This window comes from Sminthopsis crassicaudata, chromosome 5 (assembly GCF_048593235.1).
Source record: "Sminthopsis crassicaudata isolate SCR6 chromosome 5, ASM4859323v1, whole genome shotgun sequence".
Lineage (NCBI taxonomy): Eukaryota > Metazoa > Chordata > Mammalia > Dasyuromorphia > Dasyuridae > Sminthopsis > Sminthopsis crassicaudata.
Window position 1 is genome coordinate 231,650,139 of NC_133621.1, and position 19,422 is coordinate 231,669,560.

At 40.3% G+C, this 19,422-nt stretch overlaps 1 protein-coding gene and 1 long non-coding RNA gene across 2 annotated transcripts; one reads left to right on the forward strand and one right to left on the reverse strand.

Annotated features, from left to right (window-relative positions):
• Positions 1-391: 391 nt before the first annotated feature.
• Positions 392-12,161, forward strand: LOC141544366 (uncharacterized). Its single transcript, XR_012482585.1, has 3 exons — positions 392-884; positions 9,148-9,186; positions 10,809-12,161. It is a non-coding gene; the product is annotated as an uncharacterized LOC141544366 (long non-coding RNA).
• On the reverse strand, positions 1,156-13,811 carry AQP2 (aquaporin 2). The gene is made up of 4 exons (XM_074270437.1): positions 13,341-13,811; positions 4,050-4,214; positions 2,781-2,861; positions 1,156-2,355 (listed from the first exon to the last, which is right to left on the reverse strand). Exons 1-4 carry the CDS (start codon positions 13,698-13,700, stop codon positions 2,146-2,148), a joined length of 816 nt encoding a protein of 271 aa, XP_074126538.1. The 5' UTR covers positions 13,701-13,811; the 3' UTR covers positions 1,156-2,145.
• Positions 13,812-19,422: the final 5,611 nt, after the last annotated feature.

Here is a 19,422-nt window from a genome sequence, read left to right on the forward strand (position 1 = left end):
TTTCTGAGGTTTTTTTGACCCTGGGCAAGTCATTTGAGCCCATTTCCTCATTTGTAAAATGAGGGGCTTGGACTGTAGGGGTTAAGCATATACAGAACAACTACCTTGCTCCTCCTTGGGACCCAGGGCCTCTCAGTTTTTTCCCTTCCTCTTTTTCCCTCAAATAAAATCTCAGTACTGGTCTCAGAAGATGGTCATATTTTCTCTCCCTCTCTCTTGAGAAATGGAGAGAGCTTGGGGAGAGGAGGCTGAAAAAGGTTGAGACCGGAAGAGAGAAGTGCCAAAGTGACTGTTGGGTGGGAGGGGCCACCGGGCTTATGTGTGGGAGGCTGGGTGCTTGGGGGATGGAGGAGGTAGGTAGATGAAAAGGGTTGGGAGGAACAGGAAGGTGTTGCTTAGTGCCAGTATCTCTACTTAGCATAGCAGTGTGTGTGTGCTGGGCGGGAGAGCTTCCTTGCGAAATGAGTGTCCCCTTTCAAAAAGTGTCTCCTTGCAAAGGTTCCCTCCTCCTCCTTCACCACCACCCCACTTCCCTCAAGACAAAGGCCAAGGGGCCACAAAAATGCCTTTGTTCTCACCGAAACTCCTCGAGTTTCCTATCTGAGGACGGGGACCTATGGGATGAATACACCCTTGCATCCATGCGTGCTCCAGCCCTCAGAAAAACCCCTTAAATGGTGCTGAATTCCAAAAGCTGGGGAAAGGGAAGGAATGCGGAATAATATTCTTAGTATCCTCCCCTCTCCATCTCTCCTTCCCTTCCTCCCAGAGCCTCTCTGTGTCCAGGGGACCAGGTTTAGGGAAGAAAACTCCATATGCTTGCTGGCTGAGTGCCTACTTTGTGTGGTTGGTCATTGAGGAGCCTGGACCAGCAGTTCCAGCAGGTGGGTGACCCAGATCAGTAGCTTCTTGTTTGGGACCTGCGACAAGTCAGAACAATCTTCTAGGTAAAGTGGGTAAAATTCAGGGCCTTTCTCCAATTTATTTCTGTTCTCACCGATTCACTCCTTCTCACCCAAGTTGATCTCTAACGGGTCCCACCTTCTTGTCTTTCCAACTTTTTCTTGACGCATTTACCCCATTCAGCACCAACTTATTTCGTTTCTACTTGGTGCCCCTTTTTGGATGATATAAAACATCAAAGGGTTCTAAGCAGAGGGGGGAGGAATCTGGTTTATTGCAGGGGTTGGTGTGAGCCAGAGAGCATGGTCAAAGGTCTGGCGATAGGAGAGGAGGTGAGACAAATCAGTGAAAGAGGGAGAGGTCCTTGACTCACACCCATTCAGAGATGCTTCCAGAAGCAGGCACTGGCACCTGGGACTCTGACATTAACCCTCAAAAATACACAATCAAGAATGCATACTTATCCCTGGGCACACCCAAATATGCCTGTGTATACACACACACACACTCTTACAGAACCACAGTCACATGTGCAAATCCATGTGTATGAACACAGAAATGTGCCTGTGCAAATACAAATACACACTTTTAAGTAATGTGCAGACACATATACATTGATATATATGAACACATATAACCCCAGAAACACAAACCCACCAGAATGTGGTGACTTAGCTTCTAATATCCTTCTGCCCCTGGGCTCTTAGCTCTAGTGAAGGGAATCGAAACACTTGGAGAACTGAGGGGAGGAGATAGATTTGTAGGGTCTGAGCTATCTTAAGGAAAGCAGGGAGAATTCTAGAAATAGGTGAGAATTAACTGTGCCTTCTAGGGTCAAGTTTGGGAACTTATCAAGCTTCTTTTTCACTAATAACTCAGCAGCTCTTGCTACTTCTTCTGCTGACCTCATCCCTTGCCTCATTCCTCTTTTACACCTACCAGTACCTGCTGCTCTCCTCCCCCATCCCCAATATGTATCCTGTGCAGGAAACTTTCTGATCCTTTACTGGGGCCAACTTCTGTCCTTGGAAGGATGAGAATGCAGGTGGGAGCAGGCAGGTTGTCTCCTATCCAGATATGAAAGTAATGTGTGGAGGGGAGACCCCCCTCCAGTTTAGGGCATAAGCTCTGACCCCCCTAGTCAACAGCTCCAGGTTCCTCTCGCTGTTCTATCTCTGGGGTTCATTCTCTTTGCCCCAGAGGGCCTGGTGGGGTGAGGGAGGGTGGAGGGCCAAAGGAATCTCAGGCTTTGCTGCCCCGAGGCAGACTCTGGGGGGAGTGGAGTTCCACCGATTGTCTCCTCCTCACTTCCCTTTCCTCCCAGTCTACATCTGGCTCCTTCCCTTTCAATGTGGCCAGCCTTTCTGAGAGGCTTTTAGCATGAGGGAAGAGGAGATAATTGTAGATGAGTGATCCCAGAATGGCACCAACAAGAGGTCCAATCCAGAAGACCTAGGAGAAAATAGAGAGAGGAGAGTGTTTAGGAGTTGTTGAACCAGCAGAAGGGAGTGGTTCTAAGATTCTAAGCCATTCTCAAGAGGAATTGCAGGCCTTCTATGGTATCTTGGATTTTCCCTACTCCTCAGAAACTCTTTAGAACTCATCCTGAAAGATTCTCCAGTTGGATGTCAAGGTGACCCCTGAGAGCTCCACTTCTTAAATGACCGACAGATCTGAACTAACAACCATCCAGACCTGACTTGCTTCTATGTTCAAGAAGCATCAGAGCCTCTTGGGGAGTAGTTGAGTCCTACTCCTTTGGGAAATCCCTATGACATTAATACTTTAGTGCTCAACCCTTTTCCCAGAAGTTCCACATACTGGCCCTCATGGATCTCTGGATTTTTTGTGGGAAGGAATAGGCTTTTAGCTATTACCCAGTGATCATCAAATTTGCCCACGACGATTGCAGGACCTAGGGAACGAGCTGGATTCATGGAACAGCCAGTATAGTGGATCTGGGGGAGAAAAAATCATGGAGAATCATCAGTAAAGGAGGAGCAGAATTTAAATAGGTGTTATAAAGCAGCAAAACTGAGGATTTCCCTTCATATCTGACCTCAGCCTGAGCTCACTAAGGGTTTCCTGAATTCCTCATTGTTGGTATCCTCCCTTCTCCTCTTTGGTGTTCTCCCCCCCACCTCCACCCCCATCACTTTGACTACAGATAGCCAAGGGAGATGTATGTGTATATAGGCAGGATAGAGAGCAGGATAATGAATATAGATCTCACCATATGAAATCTGCTGAAGGGGAACTGTCATAAAAAGAGAATTGGATTTCTAGGTAGGAGAAACCTAAGTTTTAATTCCACTTTCAAAATATACGATACTCATGGAACCCCTACTCCAAACCATATGTCACTGTAATGCAGGTATTATAGTGCCCTCCTTGGAAGGTCAAACTGTGAGGATACAATGGGATGAATAACATACTTTGTAAGCCTTAAAGTCCAAGTTATAAATGCCAGTTATTCTTAAATCATCGTTATAGTCTTTTATTTCCCAACAGGAAATTGGTAGTGGGGAGAGGCACGGTAATTTTTTTTTATTTTAATAGTATTTTATTTTTCCAAATACATTCAAAGATAGTTTTCAATATTCACTTTTGCAAAATCTTATGTTCCAAATTTTTCTCCTTCTCCTTCCCTCTTCCCCCCTTCCCAAAACAGCAAGCAATCAGATAGAGTTTAAACATATGCAATTCTTGGGGGCAGCTAGGTGGCGCAGTGGATAGAGCACCAGCCTTGAATTCAGGAGGACCTGAATTCAAATCTGGTCTCAGACACTTAACACTTCCTAGCTGTGTGACCCTGGGCAAGTCACTTAACCCCAGCCTCAGAAAAAACAACAAAAACAAACAAACAAACAAACAAAAACATATGCAGTTCCTCCAAACATACTTCCTTTTTCATCATGCTGCAAGCAAGTAAATAACCAAAAAAAGTGAAAATACTCCATTTTGATCTACATTCAATCTCCATAGTTCTCCCTCTGGATGTGGATGGCACTTTTCTTAATAAGTCTATTGGAATGGACACAGTATATTTTAAGGGATGGCAGTATGAATCATGTCTTTTTTTTTCTTGAGAAGGCTATCTCTGTGTTTACCCTCTATCAGGAGGTTTGAATTGAGCTATAACTCACCCCTAGAAGGTGGCCCAGGGCCACTGAGAAGCCAATAGAGAGGGCTGGAGAGCCAATGTTGTCCTCTCGACGGTTGTCAGTGGAAGCAAAAATACATAGGACCAATTGCAGGGTCAAGAAGAGCTCCACGGTGACAGCTTGGCCAGCAGTGGTATTGTTACTGAGCTGGAGAAAGAGAACAGTCAGGGGGTAAAGGGTGACCTGAAGGAAACTGAAGAGGTGGGGCCCTAAACACCAATGCAATAAGTCACCCTTTCCTCCTTTTCCTCCCTCCTTCCTTCCTTCCCTCCCTCTTTCCCTCCTTCTCTCTCTCCCTCCTTCCCTCCTTCTTTCTTCCCTCCCTCCCCCCTCCTTCCTTCCTTCCTTCCTTCCTTCCTTCCTTCCTTCCTTCCTTCCTTCCTTCCTTCCTTCCTTCCTCCCTCCCTCCCTCCCTTTCTCCCTTCCTTCCTTCCTTCCTTCCTTCCTTCCTTCCTTCCTTCCTTCCTTCCTTCCTTCCTTCCTTCCTTCTTTCTTTCCCTCCTTCCCTTTCTCTCTCCCTCTCTCCCTCCCTCCCCCCTCCTTCCTTCCTTCCTTCCTTCCTTCCTTCCTTCCTTCCTTCCTTCTTTCCTTCCTTCCTTCCTTCTTTCCTTCCTTCCTTCCTTCTTTCCTTCCTTCCTTCCTTCCTTCCTTCCTTCCTTCCTTCCTTCCTTCCTTCCTTCCTTCCTTCCTTCCTTCCTTCCTTCCTTTTTTCCTTCCTTCCTTCCTTCTTTCCTTCCTTCCTTCTTTCCTTCCTTCCTTTTTTCCTTCCTTCCTTCCTTCCTTCCTTCCTTCCTTCCTTCCTTCCTTTCCTTCCTTCCTTCCTTCCTTCCTTCTTTCCTTCCTTCCTTCCTTCCTTCCTTCCTTCCTTCCTTCCTTCCTTCCTTCCTTCCTTCCTTCCTTCCTTCCTTCCTTCCTTTCTTCCTTCCTTCCTTCCTTCTTTCTTTCCCTCCTTCCCTTTCTCTCTCCCTCTCTCCCTCCCTTCCTCCCTCCTTCCTTCCTTCGTTCATTCTTGAAAGTTCACAAGGCTTTGTAACTGGAAGGGACCTGAGAGTTCTGGTCCTCATTTACAAATAAAGTGTAATGCTGGAGAAACTGAGGCAAGATAGAGATTAGAGAGTTTTTAATAATTTATTAAGTGAGAGAAATATATCGGGATCAAATAGATCCATGGTTTGGTCCCAGGGCTGAATGAGGCTATCATCTCCAAGAATCCAGCCTCCAACCAGCATCCAGCAGCCAATGAAAGTTCTCATGACATATTTATACACACTAGCTAAGCAAAGGCAGGGCGGTGGAGTCCAAACTCTGATGAGCGGGAATCTCCAGGCAGGAACCATCAACTCGGCTCTGACAGTTTAGGGGGTAGGACCATAAATTCTAACAAACTAAGAGTTAAGAAAGTGTCAGACTCCAGACACAATGTCTATAGTTCCCTTTTCTGAGTTTACACATTGACAATTTATAACCTTAGAGCAAATAGCCCTGAGTTATATCAGTCTTCATGAAGGGAGAGGGAGTTGCAATTAAGGGGGTTGAGGCAGAACAATTAAGAAATTAAGGAAACTGAGGCAGGACCAATTAGGGAAACTGAGGCAGAACAATTAAAGAGAACTATGGCACAACAAAAGAAACTAAAAGCTACAGATATGTTGTGGTTTGGCCAAGGCCACAGAGCTAATAAGAGAGAAAATTATAGTCACTAATGTATAGCATTTTAAAATTTGAAAAACTTTACACATAGTCTCATTTTATCTTCTCAATAACTGTGAGGTAGGTTATCCCCATTTTACAAATAACAGAAACTGAGATTGAATGAATTAATGACTTGTTCAAGTTCACAGAACTAATAATTATTCGAGGTGGGATCTGAACTCAAGAATTCCTTACTCCAAGCCCAGTGCTCTATCTATTTGATAATTCTCACAATATTCCAATTTTAAAAATTATTTTATCCGTTATGATGATCTGTGATCAGTGATCTTTAATGTTCCTGTTGTAATTATTTTGGGGCACCACAATCCAAGCCACCAATGTAGAGAGTGGGAACTCTGAAGACTTATACTTGAAACAAAGTGTTAACTCGGTGGAATTGATGAGATAATGGTTCTCTAGTTTACATATATACTTAGTACTTAGTATGGTGATGTAATGGTTCTGGAGTTCACACATAATCAGTATTGCTGTAATGATGTAATTACAATAAGGTATATAAGGGCTAAGAAGGACTAGAAGATAGAGATTCTATCTTTGACCATCCTCTTAGTGGCTGTCCTGCCTACTGCACTAAGACTGAGACTGGGTCAGACTATGACAGACATAGACTGTGTAAGAGAGAATAAAAAATTTGGATTTTATTCTTGTCCATTCTTGTGGTGTCTGTCCTGCTGAGACCAAGGCCCTTCCAGAGGACCTCCAGAAAGCTAGCCTGAACATTACACCCATATAAGAGCTAATTTAATCGAGTAATGCTGTGTGTGTTCTGACAAGCAGTCCCTATCTTCTCCTTGGGCCTCCCTATTTCTTAAGAAACAACAGTATTGAAATTCAGCTAATTAATAACCCTACAATGTCCTGTACATGTTTAAGTGAAAGAAAGAATCAATAGATGAGACAAACTTCATTACTGTCTTATTTAAGGAAATTGCCATAGCTACCTAAACCTTCAGTGACCACAATTTGATCAGTAAGCTGCCATCAATATGGAGGCAAGACCCTCTATCAGGGAAAAGATTACAGCTCACAGAAGCCTGAGATGATAGTTAGCATTTTATTTTATTTTTTTAGCAATAAAGTATTTTAAAATTAAGATATGTACATTGTTTTCTTTGACTTAACATTATTGCACACTTACTAGGCTACAGTGTAGTGTGAACATAACTTTTATATGCACTGGGAAACCAGAAAATTCACGTGACTTACTTTATTGCATTATTTATTTTATTGCTGTGGTCTGAAACTGAACCTGCAATATCTCCAAAGTATGCCTATATTGGGATCATGATACAAGTACAGGTTTCTTGTGGGATCTCTCTATTATAGGAAAATAGAGGACAGGGTTTCCAATGCAGGAGAAGAGAGTTGGATTAGACAGAAGGAAAAAACTTGGATTATCATGGAAATAAGAGGACTTTTTGTAGCAATTCCTTTTGAGATTTACTTTTGGGAAGGTTAGGAGGAGGGGGTAAGCTGTTTTTGAGGAGTTTGGCAGCTAAGTCTATACTTTTTTTAGAACTATAACTTTTTTTTTCCCCTGAGGCAATTGGAGTTAAGTGACTTGCCCAGAGTCACACAGCTAGGAAGTGTTGTGTCTTAAGACTAGATTTAAACTCAGGTCCTCCTTCAGGGCTGGTGCTCTACCCACTGCACCATCTAGCTGCCCCTAGAATTATAGCTTCTTTAGAAGCTAAACTTACAGTTCTTTCCCCAGATTTTAGGGAAACTGGTTGGCTGCTGAAGGCTCAGATTTGGAAGAGTTTTCTATGGTATGGAGAAAAGTTTTTGGAAGGTTACTCCAACTCCCTAAATATTTCCATGAACTAAGATTTTCTTCTGGTACTGTATGTCTCTGTTTCCCAGTGTTGGTCTATTCCTCTATGTACTCCTATCCTATATCTACTCTGTCTCTGAGCTCAGGTTCTCTAATTATGCTGTCTCCCCATCCATCCCAGTATAACTCCTGGCACTAACTTCACCCCTGTGCCAAACTGGGTGGGAGCCAGCAGGGCAGCCTTAGGCAGAAGAGCTAAAGGTTGATTTCATAACCTAGCCACACCTAATGCCTAGCCTAGTTTTTGCCACTAATTTTGCCAAGCCTCGCCCTGACCCCAGGGATTGGGCATTGGTCTGGACGGAAAAACCGCCAGTAAGAGGTCCCCATGCGTCTTTGAGTTTCAGCCTGCTTTTTCTTTTCTTCCCTCTCCTATCCCAGGTTATAGTGGGCTACCTGAGCATCTAAGGATCTTCAGAACTTAATTTCTTCTATTATTATTGGTGATCAGAGTCACTATTGGACAGATGGAGACTCCTAGACTTCTCAGAATCTCTGGAGGGAGTCATAGCATCCATTATCCTGCTTTGGGTCAGGATGGTCTCTAAGCCATTCTGGCCACTTGAAGCTTTCCTCTAGTATTTAATACTTTTATTGAAGTTGATTCCATACAATTCCCCTTTATTAGGGGATCTTAATTTGTTATTCTCTAATAAATACACTAAATAAGTTCCTCCTTTGTTGTACATCAATTACAGCTTAAGCAAACATATATTAAATACTGGTTTATAAATGTAAGCTATTATCATTCAATAATAATTATTGTTGTTATTACTGCATACAAAGTATTCTGTTAGGCCCTTGGGGATACAATGATGAAAAACATCTCAATTCCTAGTTTCTGGTAACTCCTGCAATGTATACAATAGATAATAAATGTTTGCTGAATTGGAAAAGCATTCACTTTAATGAAAATACAAATAAATCTAATAATATGCTCCTCGTCTTAAGTATCCTAAGAGTTGGAGATACTGTTTAATTCAATTTTATCCCAATCTCTTTTTCTGATGAGAGTTCTTGCCCCAGATCACTCAGTAGAAGGGTAATCATCTTTTTTCATAGTAATTTACGTCTTGAAGCAAAAATATTCCCTCTACTCCTCAAAGAGGAGAGAGGATCTAGTGAGCGTAAAGGAAGGGAGAAATCACAGAATCAAGGAATTTCAAATTTAAAAGCATCCTAGTATAGGTGATGCAGTGGATAGAGCAGTGGGCCTGAAGCCAGAAAAACCTGAGTTCAAATTTGGCCTCAGCTCACCAGCAAATCATTACCTCTGACTATATCAGTTTCTTCATCTCTAAAATGGGAAATAGATAATTCCAATCTTCCAAGGACGCCGTGAAGATCAAATGAAATAAAAAATGTAAAGTGTTTTGCAAACTTTAAAATGCCATGTATTAGTTATTTATGTTATCTTATCCAATCCACATCCAAGAAGGAATTTCTAGTATACTTAAGCTAACAAGTAGTCATTCAACTTTTGGTTGAAGATCTCCAGTGAGAACATCTCCCCTTTTCCTCTCTGCTCTTTAGGCAGCAGCCTGGCTTACTCTGAGGCTGACTTAATGGTTGGTAAGTTTGTCTTCAAACCTAATTTTGCCTCTTTTGCTGCTTCCACCCATTCCTTCTAATTCTGCCCTCTGGGACCAAATATCACTCCTCAAATCCATCTTCTAAGACAGCCCTTCACATATTGAAGACTCTTATTATATCACCTCTGAGCCTTTTCTTCTTCAGGCTAAGTTGCATCATTTTCTTCAACTAATCACAAGCCATGGATTTAAGTTCTTTCACTATCTGAGTTATGTTCTGGGGCCCCTCTAGTTTATCAGCATTCTTTCAAAACTCTGGGGCCCGGAACTTAACCTAATAACATAGATGCTTCCACAATATCAGACAACAGTAACTATATGGAATCTATCATCTCCTAATTCCCAAAAGCTCTAGCCCTCCAATATTTCATTAGCTTGTTGGTCTATCAATCACATTTTAAAAATTTGTGTCAATAGCTGTTGTTTTTACATTACTTCTATTTTCAAAGGTTTTCTCTCCCTTGTGCCCTCTCAGAGGCATCCCTTGCAAATGAAAAATTAAAAGAGAGGGAAGGGAGGACAAAGAGAGAGGAGAAGAAACAGAGTAAAAGAGAGAGACAGACAGCCAGAGACACAGGGAGACAGAGAAACTGAGAGACAGAGAAAGCATAGCTTCAAAAAAACTAACCAATCCACTAGGAATTTAACAATGTTTCACACTCATAGTCTTCCTTCTTTACAAAGAAGCAAGAGAGTTTCATTTTCTTATCTTTTGGAGGCAAAAGTGGGTCATTATAATCTTGAGTTTTTCCTCTCTTCTCCTTCTCACCTCTCTTTTTCCTCTTCCTCTCCTCTCCTTTCCCTTTTCCTTTCCTTTTCCCTTTCCCTTTCTTTTTTTCTTCCATTCTCCTTTCTTTCTGCCTTTCTCTCCTTCCTTTCTTTTATTTCCATCCTTCCCTCCTTTTCCCTACTTCTTCTTCTCCTTCTTCTTCTTCTTCTTCTTCTTCTTCTTCTTCTTCTTCTTCTTCTTCTTCTTCTTCTTCTTCTTCTTCTTCTTCTTCTTCTTCTTCTTCTTCTTCTTCTTCTTCTTCTTCTTCTTCTTCTTCTTCTTCTTCTTCTTCTTCTTCTTCTTCTTCTTCTTCTTCTTCTTCTTCTTCTTATCTCTCTGTCTCTCTCTCTCCTTTCCATTTATAACCAAATCACATTATTAACTCATGTTGAGCTTGCAGTCTATTTTAAAATTTCCAAGACTTTATGCCTCCCTATGACTTTCAAAGTCAATTCCTTAAACCTGAGTGTAAAACTTTTTTTTTTTCCTTTTTAAGTTCCATCTTATTAGATTTGGCTTAATTTTCTAAGCCATAATGAACATTTTAGATACTGTCATGCAGGGTATTTAGCTATCCACCTGGCTTTGTGTTCTCTGCAAATGATAGCTAGAAGGGGCGAACTTTCTTAGCACCCAGTCTTGCTGATATTTCTTGGGAGCATCTCATTTATTTCTTTGGCTCAGAGAGGGCCAAAAAGTGGATTCCAGTATCACTGCTGGGAGAAATTGAGGCAGAGAAGCAGAACCTAAATGACCTGGATTTTGTTTACTACTATTCTAACAATGAGTCTGTGGTTAGGGATTCTGAGAGAATTATGTGTCAATTTCTACAGATTCCTGTGGACAGAGGATTCAAGCCCCTCAGTTTGCAGAAGAAAAACCCTCAGGTGAATGAATTGGCTGAAGATCGTATAAGAAGTAAACAAGAGCTGGGTCTCAAATCTGACTCTTCTGCCTCCAAATCCAGGGCTCTTTCCACTGTGACAATGGATTACTTTAGGACTCTGAGTCAGATACTAATGGGAAGCCTTGGGAAATCTGAGGACCTGGCCATGAGGGAGATTACATATCCATTAGTTGTGGCCAGTGTGTATATGGGGTAGCGTGTGTGCCTGGCATACTTTGGGCTCTTCCAATGCTGGCTCTCTCCATGTCTGCAAATCACTACATTATAATATCACACATTTTTACATATCTTCAAGGCTCATAAAGACCTTCTTTACAATCACTTGTGAGATAGTTATTATATCCATTTTTTGCAGATGAGGAATTCATAGATGTTCAATTACTTTCCAAAAATAATGAAATCTGTATTTGTTTGAAGTTATGGATGCAAGGCCCTAACTCTGTTGCTAGAGCCCTTTGTAATATCTCACAGTGCCTTTCATAGAATCGAGTTTGCAATTCCAAGCTATTATTAACCCTAAGATCTTCTCTGGGACCTTTTCTATGGCTGTGGCTAGAAGTGGCACTCAGGCTTTTTAGGGTTCCCCAGATGATGATGGCCAGCATCTGTTCCAACTACACAAATTATTTCTACTCACAAACCCCACAGCTAAGCAGTACTACATACACAAAAGTGGCCTGCATTTCTTATTAGTTTTAATAATTTAGCAAGAACCTAGTCTGGGCTCTGTGACCAACTAGACCCCCTGGGCTTTGGTTTGCTCATTTCTAAAATAAAAAATATCATATTTAAAAGTAATGACCAACATTTATATAGCACTTCATAAATTTATTTTTACAGCAGCCCTGGGAGGCAAATGCTATCATTATCCCCATTTTACAGATGAGGAAACTGTGGCAAATTAAGTATCCTGCCCAGGATCATACAGCTAGTAATTATTTGAGGCTGGTTTTGAACTCAAGTCTTCTTGATTATAGGAGCAGCATTCAATCTATCATGTGGCCTAGCAGTCCCTAAGAGCAATTATTTGAACTAGGTAGCACAAGTATTATTAATTTCATTTGATAAATGAAAAAACTGAGATTTACACTTCTATGGGGCTACACATACCTAAAGTAAGAAATTGATTCCCTGACAGAAACCTGTGAATCTGGTGCAAATGGGTGATTCCTACTTAGGCTGTGCCAGTAGACATATGCATAGGAAGGTAGGTAGAAACAAAAGGATTGGGACAAGGGATGAAATCCGAGAAAGAAGAGCAAGGAGCAGAAGAGCTATAGTGGGCAGCTTGGTAGATTCCCTTACCTGACTCTTGAGGGGAAAATCAGAGTCCCCAGATTTCTCATGTTCCCAGATTGTCCCACCCCTAATCTCCACTGGTCCTCATCAGGACCTTTTATTTATTTACTTCCCCTTGGTTCTAAATGGACTAGAACTAGAACCCAGCTCTCCAACTGAGCAATCTAGCACTTTTTCTGTTACAACAGGAATTCTTACTTGAGTTAAACAACAACAAAACTATTTTGATAATTGGGTTTCAATATAACTAGTTTCTTTCATATTTTATTTTATGCATTTAAAAATCTTTTTTTTTCTGGGAAGAAGTCAGATAAGCTTCATCAGATTGCCAACAGAGGCCAGAATGGGAAGGGGGAAAAAAGTTAAGAATCTTGTATTTAGTTGCTGATTGCTTAGGTTGTTCCTTGGAGGACAAAAATTCTGAATGCATGTCACTAACCTCATCTTTAAGGATAACTTAGACCTTTGATAGATTTTAATTATATTTGTAACCCTGATTTTGATTTTGGCTAGAGCCTCCACCTGGGACTTGAATTTCTCACCAAACATAGACTATCCTAGTTACTTCTATTAAAATAACAATAACAACAAACCTGGAGTCTCAGTGGCAAACCCAGAATCCTGAATCTTAGACTATTTTATCCCAATAAAAAGCAGAAGCCTTTCCTGGACTTTTTCTATTAACTGGAGATAGAGAAGAAGAAGAATTTTTCAACTTACAAAGATCCTAGAGCCTGTAAAGTCAATGGTTGTATGGCTATCTTAATTTTACAAATGAGGAGATATGTTTTAGAGATATAAAGTAACATTTATAAAGCCCTTTGAAATTTACAAAGCACTTAATATTAACTCATTTGATCATCACAACGATGCAGAGAGGCAGATTCTATGAGAATTATCATTTCTGTTTTACAGATGAAGAAACTGAGGGACAAAGAAGTTAAATGATTTGACCATGCTCACATAGCTAGTGAATATCAAACCTAAGTCTCTACTAAATTCAAGAACCCTGGTGTTTCCACTATACTGAACTGCTTTCTAGTTGAAATAATTTTTTCTAGCAAAATAGTTGACTTGAAATTCTTGATCCCTATTCTAAAATCATTTTTATTATACAATGAGATCCCTTGCCTAGGAGCAAGGCTTCTGGACTACTCACCGCATTGATGGCCAGATTCCCGCGGATGTCAGATGGGGTGAGCTCGTGGAGAAGGGCAGCCCCAGCTACAGCCCCCAAGATCTGGGCAGCCACATAGAAAGTAGCCCGGAGGAAAGAGACGTGGCAACCCACCAGACAGGCTACAGTCACAGCTGGGTTAATATGAGCTCCACTCACATGGCCCAAAGTTTGCACCAGTGTGCCAATGGCCAGACCAAAGGCAAGGGCAATCTGCAGGACAGAGGACTGAGTTTGAGGCCATTCGAGGGCTGACCCCAGGCCGAAGAAGACAAAGAGAAGTGTGGCCAAGAACTCTGCACAGACAGCCCGAAAGAAGGCTAAGGAACGCAACTCCCACATCCTTTGGCCTGGAGCCTCAGTTGGAGGCAGCAAGAGTCGTAGAAGGACTCAAACAACAGAAGTTTTTTAGCCAGTCCCTGGGAAAACTGGGGCTGGGACATTTATAGAGCCATCTAAAGCACAAGCATGGGCACGGGGGAAAACACAAGGGGCGGGAAATAAAGCTGGTACCCAATAACCTGGCCTTTTGGTAGCTACTGTCACCCCCACCCCTTGATTCCTGCCAGCATGGTTATCACCTCATCTTAGCCTTCACAGCTGACTAAAGTTCCCCATTAATAAGTCCTAGATCACTGTAATATCTCCCCGTTTTCCTTGTTTGTTCTCCTTTCTTGCCCTGGATGGCCTCTGGCCTCCCTCCCTGGGCACTCCCTCCTCCCCAGTACATACCAATGAAGGAGAAACTCTGGAGGTCATTCAATTCAATTCAATTCAACATTTTTTGAAAAGTGCATGCTGCATGCATGGCACTGTACTAGGCTCTCTAGATGGAAAGACAAAAACAAACAGTCCCTTCTTTCACAGAGTTTAATAGATTCACATTTAAAATTTGCAAAGGGACTTTATTATTCTGTTCTACACTTATGCAGACAAATAAATACAAAGCAATAGCAGAACTGTGAGAATCCTACTTCATCCTGGGAGCCAGATTCCTAGAGGAGACGGTTGTGTCATAGAAGCCAAGCAAAGAAAAAGGATTTAGGAAGACACCTTCCCAATCCTTTATGACAGTGTCAAAAACTGGAGAAGCCAAGTAGAATGAGGAATGAGAAAAAGTAACTGTATTTAGCTTTTAAAAGAACTTTGGTAACCTCAAACAAAGCAGACTTAGCAGGGTAGTTAGTTTAGTAATCAGATGACAAGGAGTTGAAAAGTTGAAAGGGGAGACAATGAGTGGAGATGATCCTTGCCAGTGGTTTGGCTTGGAAAAGAGAGAGGAGAAATAATGATAAGGTGAAGTAAAAAAAAAATTTAAATTTTGTTTTAAGGGTGGTGATATTTGTTTATAGACAATAGGGAAAGTGAATAAGGATGTATTGAAGATGCTGCACAGGGCAAGTTCCCAGAGAATTGGGGATCAAGAGAGGAGAAGGTGGAATCAAGAATAAAAGTAGAGGGATTGACTTTGGGAAGGAAAATAGCTGCCTAGAGCTTTTCCCCTAGAGACTAGGGCAAAGGAGGGTAGAATTGGGAATCACAGCAGATTTTGAGGGACAAAAAAGAGCTTGAGATGGATGAACTGTCTTTTTTCAAGAAAGTAGCAATGTGGTCATTTACTAAGGAAATAAGAAAAGGATTGTATCAGCAGGGGTTCTCAAACTACAGCGGGTGGGCCAGATGTGGCTGCTGAGGACGTTTAAATTCTGCCTGCCCAGGTTATGAGGGGCGGAGACAGAGTGTGAGTTTTTGTTTTACTATAGTCGGCCCTCCAACAGTCTGAGGGACAGTGAACTGGCCCCCTATTTAAAAAGTTTGAGGACCACTAGTATAGAGAGACTTGGGAAAGAAGAGTTTGTAAGAGTCCCTGAGGAAAATGTATTAGATAATTAGGGAAGAATAAAAGGATTGTTTTCCATCTGTGAGCACCCAGTTGAGATTAGGTAACATAAATTTGTAATGGCTCTAGTTTGCAATGTTTTGCAATTTTCTGTAGTGGTATTCTATTGCCGTGAATGGGATAAGGGAAGGATGATGTTTGGGATGACTAAGAGTTGGTGTTTGTCAAGGTTTGATTGACAATAGAACAAAGGGGGCAAGGGATCCAAGAGGGTATACAAAAATAACTAAAATGAATGGATATTTCATGGTATAATTCTTATACAAACAGATTTCTTTCCTTTTGTCAGTGTTTGCATTGGTTTTTTTCTTTTTAACATTCATTTTAAAATTGAGTTTTAATTTTTTTCTCTCCACCAAGCCACTTCCCCCACTCCTTGAGAATACAAGCATTATGTTCATATGAAATTATGCAACGCATATTTCAATATTGGCCATGTTGCTAAAAAAGAAAAAAAAACAAGAAAAATAAAGTGAAAAGGCATCCTTCAATCTGTACTCAGAGCGGATAGTATTTTTCATCATGAATCCTTTGGAATTGTCATGGATCATTGTATTGCAGATACACATATTTCAAAGAAAACAAAGTTCAAAGTCAGTAAAAGCAAGACTAATATGATGAATTCTCTCCTAGTGATAGTGAATGCAATGTAGTTATTATTTAAAATGATCTGTGAAATGAGGTTGATTGAGTCAGAGTTTGTTGAATCTCAAATGTTGACTTCGGTACAGCCTGTCACCATTATCATCAGCTTTTGTTAAGCTCATAACACAGATGAATTATGTGATCTGTAGCATTTCAGTATGAAGTACATAAGCTCAAAACTAAAAAAAATCTTTTGTAAAAGTATATGTTTTATTTCTCTATCATTCATCTTGATAAATACAATTCTATCAGGAGCCATCTCATAAAACATACACATAACACAGGGCTGGGCCTGTGTCTTGGTCACCTTGATGCTGTTTGAGTGGTCTAGATCCCTGGTGGTCTAGTAGTTAGGATTTGGAGCTCTCACCCCAGTGGCTCCGGGTTCGATTTCCTGGTCAGGAAACCATAGATATGATGTTGTTTGAGTGGTCTAGATTAGTGGCTATAAGAGAGTTGCTAAGAATCCCCTTTAAATCGGCCTCAGGTTTTAGGAGTGAAAGAATTCTCTCATTCCCGAATTATTGGTTGCAAAATGAAAATTTATTGTTAGATAGAAATCAGTTTGCCAAGAAACTGACTTCTATAGTGGCAGATCTATAGAAAATGGAGTTTTGCACTGAGAATGCAGTTCTCAATGGACAGAAAGTCCTGGCAGCAGAGTGAGCTGCCATGGTCCATCTGCAAAAGACCTTCATTGAAAGTCTCAGTGGGGGCTGAAACAGCCTAAGCAGATCAGACCCAGTGGGGGTTGGGACAGCCCAAGTTGGCTCATCTACAAGCTGGGTTTCAGCTTGAGCTGTAATTTCAATAGAATTGAATGAGTTTCTTTAATTCAATAATTCAATTAATTCACTAATTCAAAATTAATTAATTCAATACTTCAATTCAGTGGAATTCTTTTGCTCAAGACTGAACCAACCTCACCTAGATGAAACTGTTTGTCTTGTTTCCCTCGGGCGGGGACCCTCACTGAGGCAGAGTTGAAGATTTTCTCCTTCAAGGAGTTTTAGAGTTTGGGGTTCCCTCTTCAACTTGAAGGGTCCAGATGGGCTCCAGCACCTTATTAAAGAATACACATGATTAATAGATGTTGGGTCGTTTGGTCTCTGTTATGGGCAAAGGACTGTGTCAAAGAGGATTGCCAATTGAGCTAGGAAGTGCTGCCCACTCTTTGTACTTCAAGGAGAGATGGTTTTGGTCCCTTTTGAAGTAACCTCTTTGTTAAGATATAGCCAACATCAGTTCTCCCTTGGACTTTTATCAGAGGAGTGGAAGAGTTTTCACTTCTTTTATCCAAAACTAACAGCAATAGAAACCCGTAGCTTAAATACATTATAATAATGACCAATAGGTACTTGTCTTGCCAAGCCTGAAACAGAACTTCAGAGTCATTCCTAGATAGCAGCCTTTTCTATTTTGAATTTCTTTTTCTAAGTATTAATCCTAGAATAGCAATCTTGAGAAATGCATGTTTCCAGTTTTAGATGGCTACCGTGTGAGTTTGAGAAATAAAGAAGACTCACTGAATTGGATTGCCCAGTCGGGGGTGCTCCTTCCTTGGAGAAAGTGAATCACACATGCTTGGTTGGCCAGAGGATATGAACCTTGAGTTGCTACTCATAGTACAGATCTACTGTGAATATTGCAATAGCTATTCACAAGTTTTCTGGGAGTCTTTTAATATCTGGGAGACTTAATTAGAGGTGAAGGATTATAATGTATGTTTCAAATATGTGTTAATACATATATATTAGTCTTATAGTGCATATTTTAAATACTTGTAAAAGAGTGCTTATAGTCCTTTGTGTTTAAAGTATTTATTTTGTTGTAGAGGAAATAGATCATTATCCTATTCCTGATACCTATTACTTTGTACATTAAAATAACTTTTCTAAAAGGGACAGTGTGAATAGCTATTGTAGTAGTATACTAGAGTTTTAAGATCAAAGATACTCACGTATAATCTATATGAGATGATCACTATTCATTCTGCTATATGATTCTTTACCATATTCATTCTCTTATCCTGAATTATATGATAATCAAGCAAAGTGTCCTGGTATTTTCAAATCAATTGCTAAAATTGCAATCAATTAACTCTGAAACCCCATTTCAGTATATTAAATATTATTTATTTAACAAACTAGGGAAATCCTTTGTCTATAAACATTGCTTATTTTGTTATATGCATCAAAAATGTCTTAAATAAACATTAAAGTTACTTGTGATGTAATTGACTAATAGTATAAAGTATGATGAAGTGAAGATATTTTTAATTATTCATGTTTTAGCCATAAGAAATATAATATTCAGAATTGTCTTTAACCATCACTCTTAATTTCTCTTTGTTTTTGGAACATCATTTCCTACTATTTCAATCTAGGTTTGGGGGTTCAAGCGGTACTCCTTAAAACTTGGGGTTCCAAACCAGCATCACAAGGTATTTAAAAAAAATTTGCAGGCTTGGATCCATCTCCAGGTCAAGGGGCAAAGTTTGTTATAATTGTATCACCAATTAAAGTGGGATAAGTTCCAAAAGAAGTTAGCAAAGAATCAGGAGCAAGAAGATAAATTTATAGGGAAAAATTAGAGAGAGCAGATGCTTCATGTTACTGATATGCCAATTTTATGGCTTGGAGGTAGAGTTGAGGAATGGTCTAGTTCTGACTTTGTATGCAGGTATAGTATCTGTAATTCTCTGGGCAGAGCTCATGAAAAAAGCTTTTCAGAGGTGTGTTTTTAAGTCTGAAATGTCATCAGGTCAACTGGTAGATAACCAATTTTGTTCTGTGCCTGCGTCAACTTTAAGCACTTCATTATTATTGCACAATAGTCTCAGAAGCTCTGTAATCACTGATCAACAAACAGGCTATTATCTAACAGCCAGAAATATTTGTGGCCATAGCATCCTAGTAAAATATATAGAGTAATTTATAGAGTAAATCAGGACAGAATAATCTAGAGGAAGAAATATATCATTTTCAACTACATCACTCCCAAGGCCATTTCACCTTAAGGTTATTGCTACACTTTTTCCTAATGGCTGCACCACATAATCAGGATAGCAATTAGTATTTTTCTAGAATGCTGTTTTTTGTGTGTTTCTACACAAGATAAACATTAAAAGAACAAACAGATGGAAAGTTCCCTTCATTTGCTTTTTCTTTGTACTTCACTTAGGATTGACTCGAAGAACTATTGAACAAACTACAGAGGCATTTAAAAAAGCTAATCAGCATAAACATCATTGTCTTTTGTCTCACTTATTCTTGAGAGATTACAGCGACCCTTTTATTCATAGAGTCTAGCAAGAGAATATACCTGGCACATAGTAGGGATTTAATAAACACTAATTAGCTAACCAGTTGTAAGACCATATCTTTTGCCATTTGGAATATTGTATTCCAAGATCCCCTCTCATTTTAAATACATGCTGCCAGGTCTTGTGTGACCCTGATTAATTTGTTGGTACTTGAATACTTTCTATATGTAGGCTTACTGTATTTTCTTTGACTT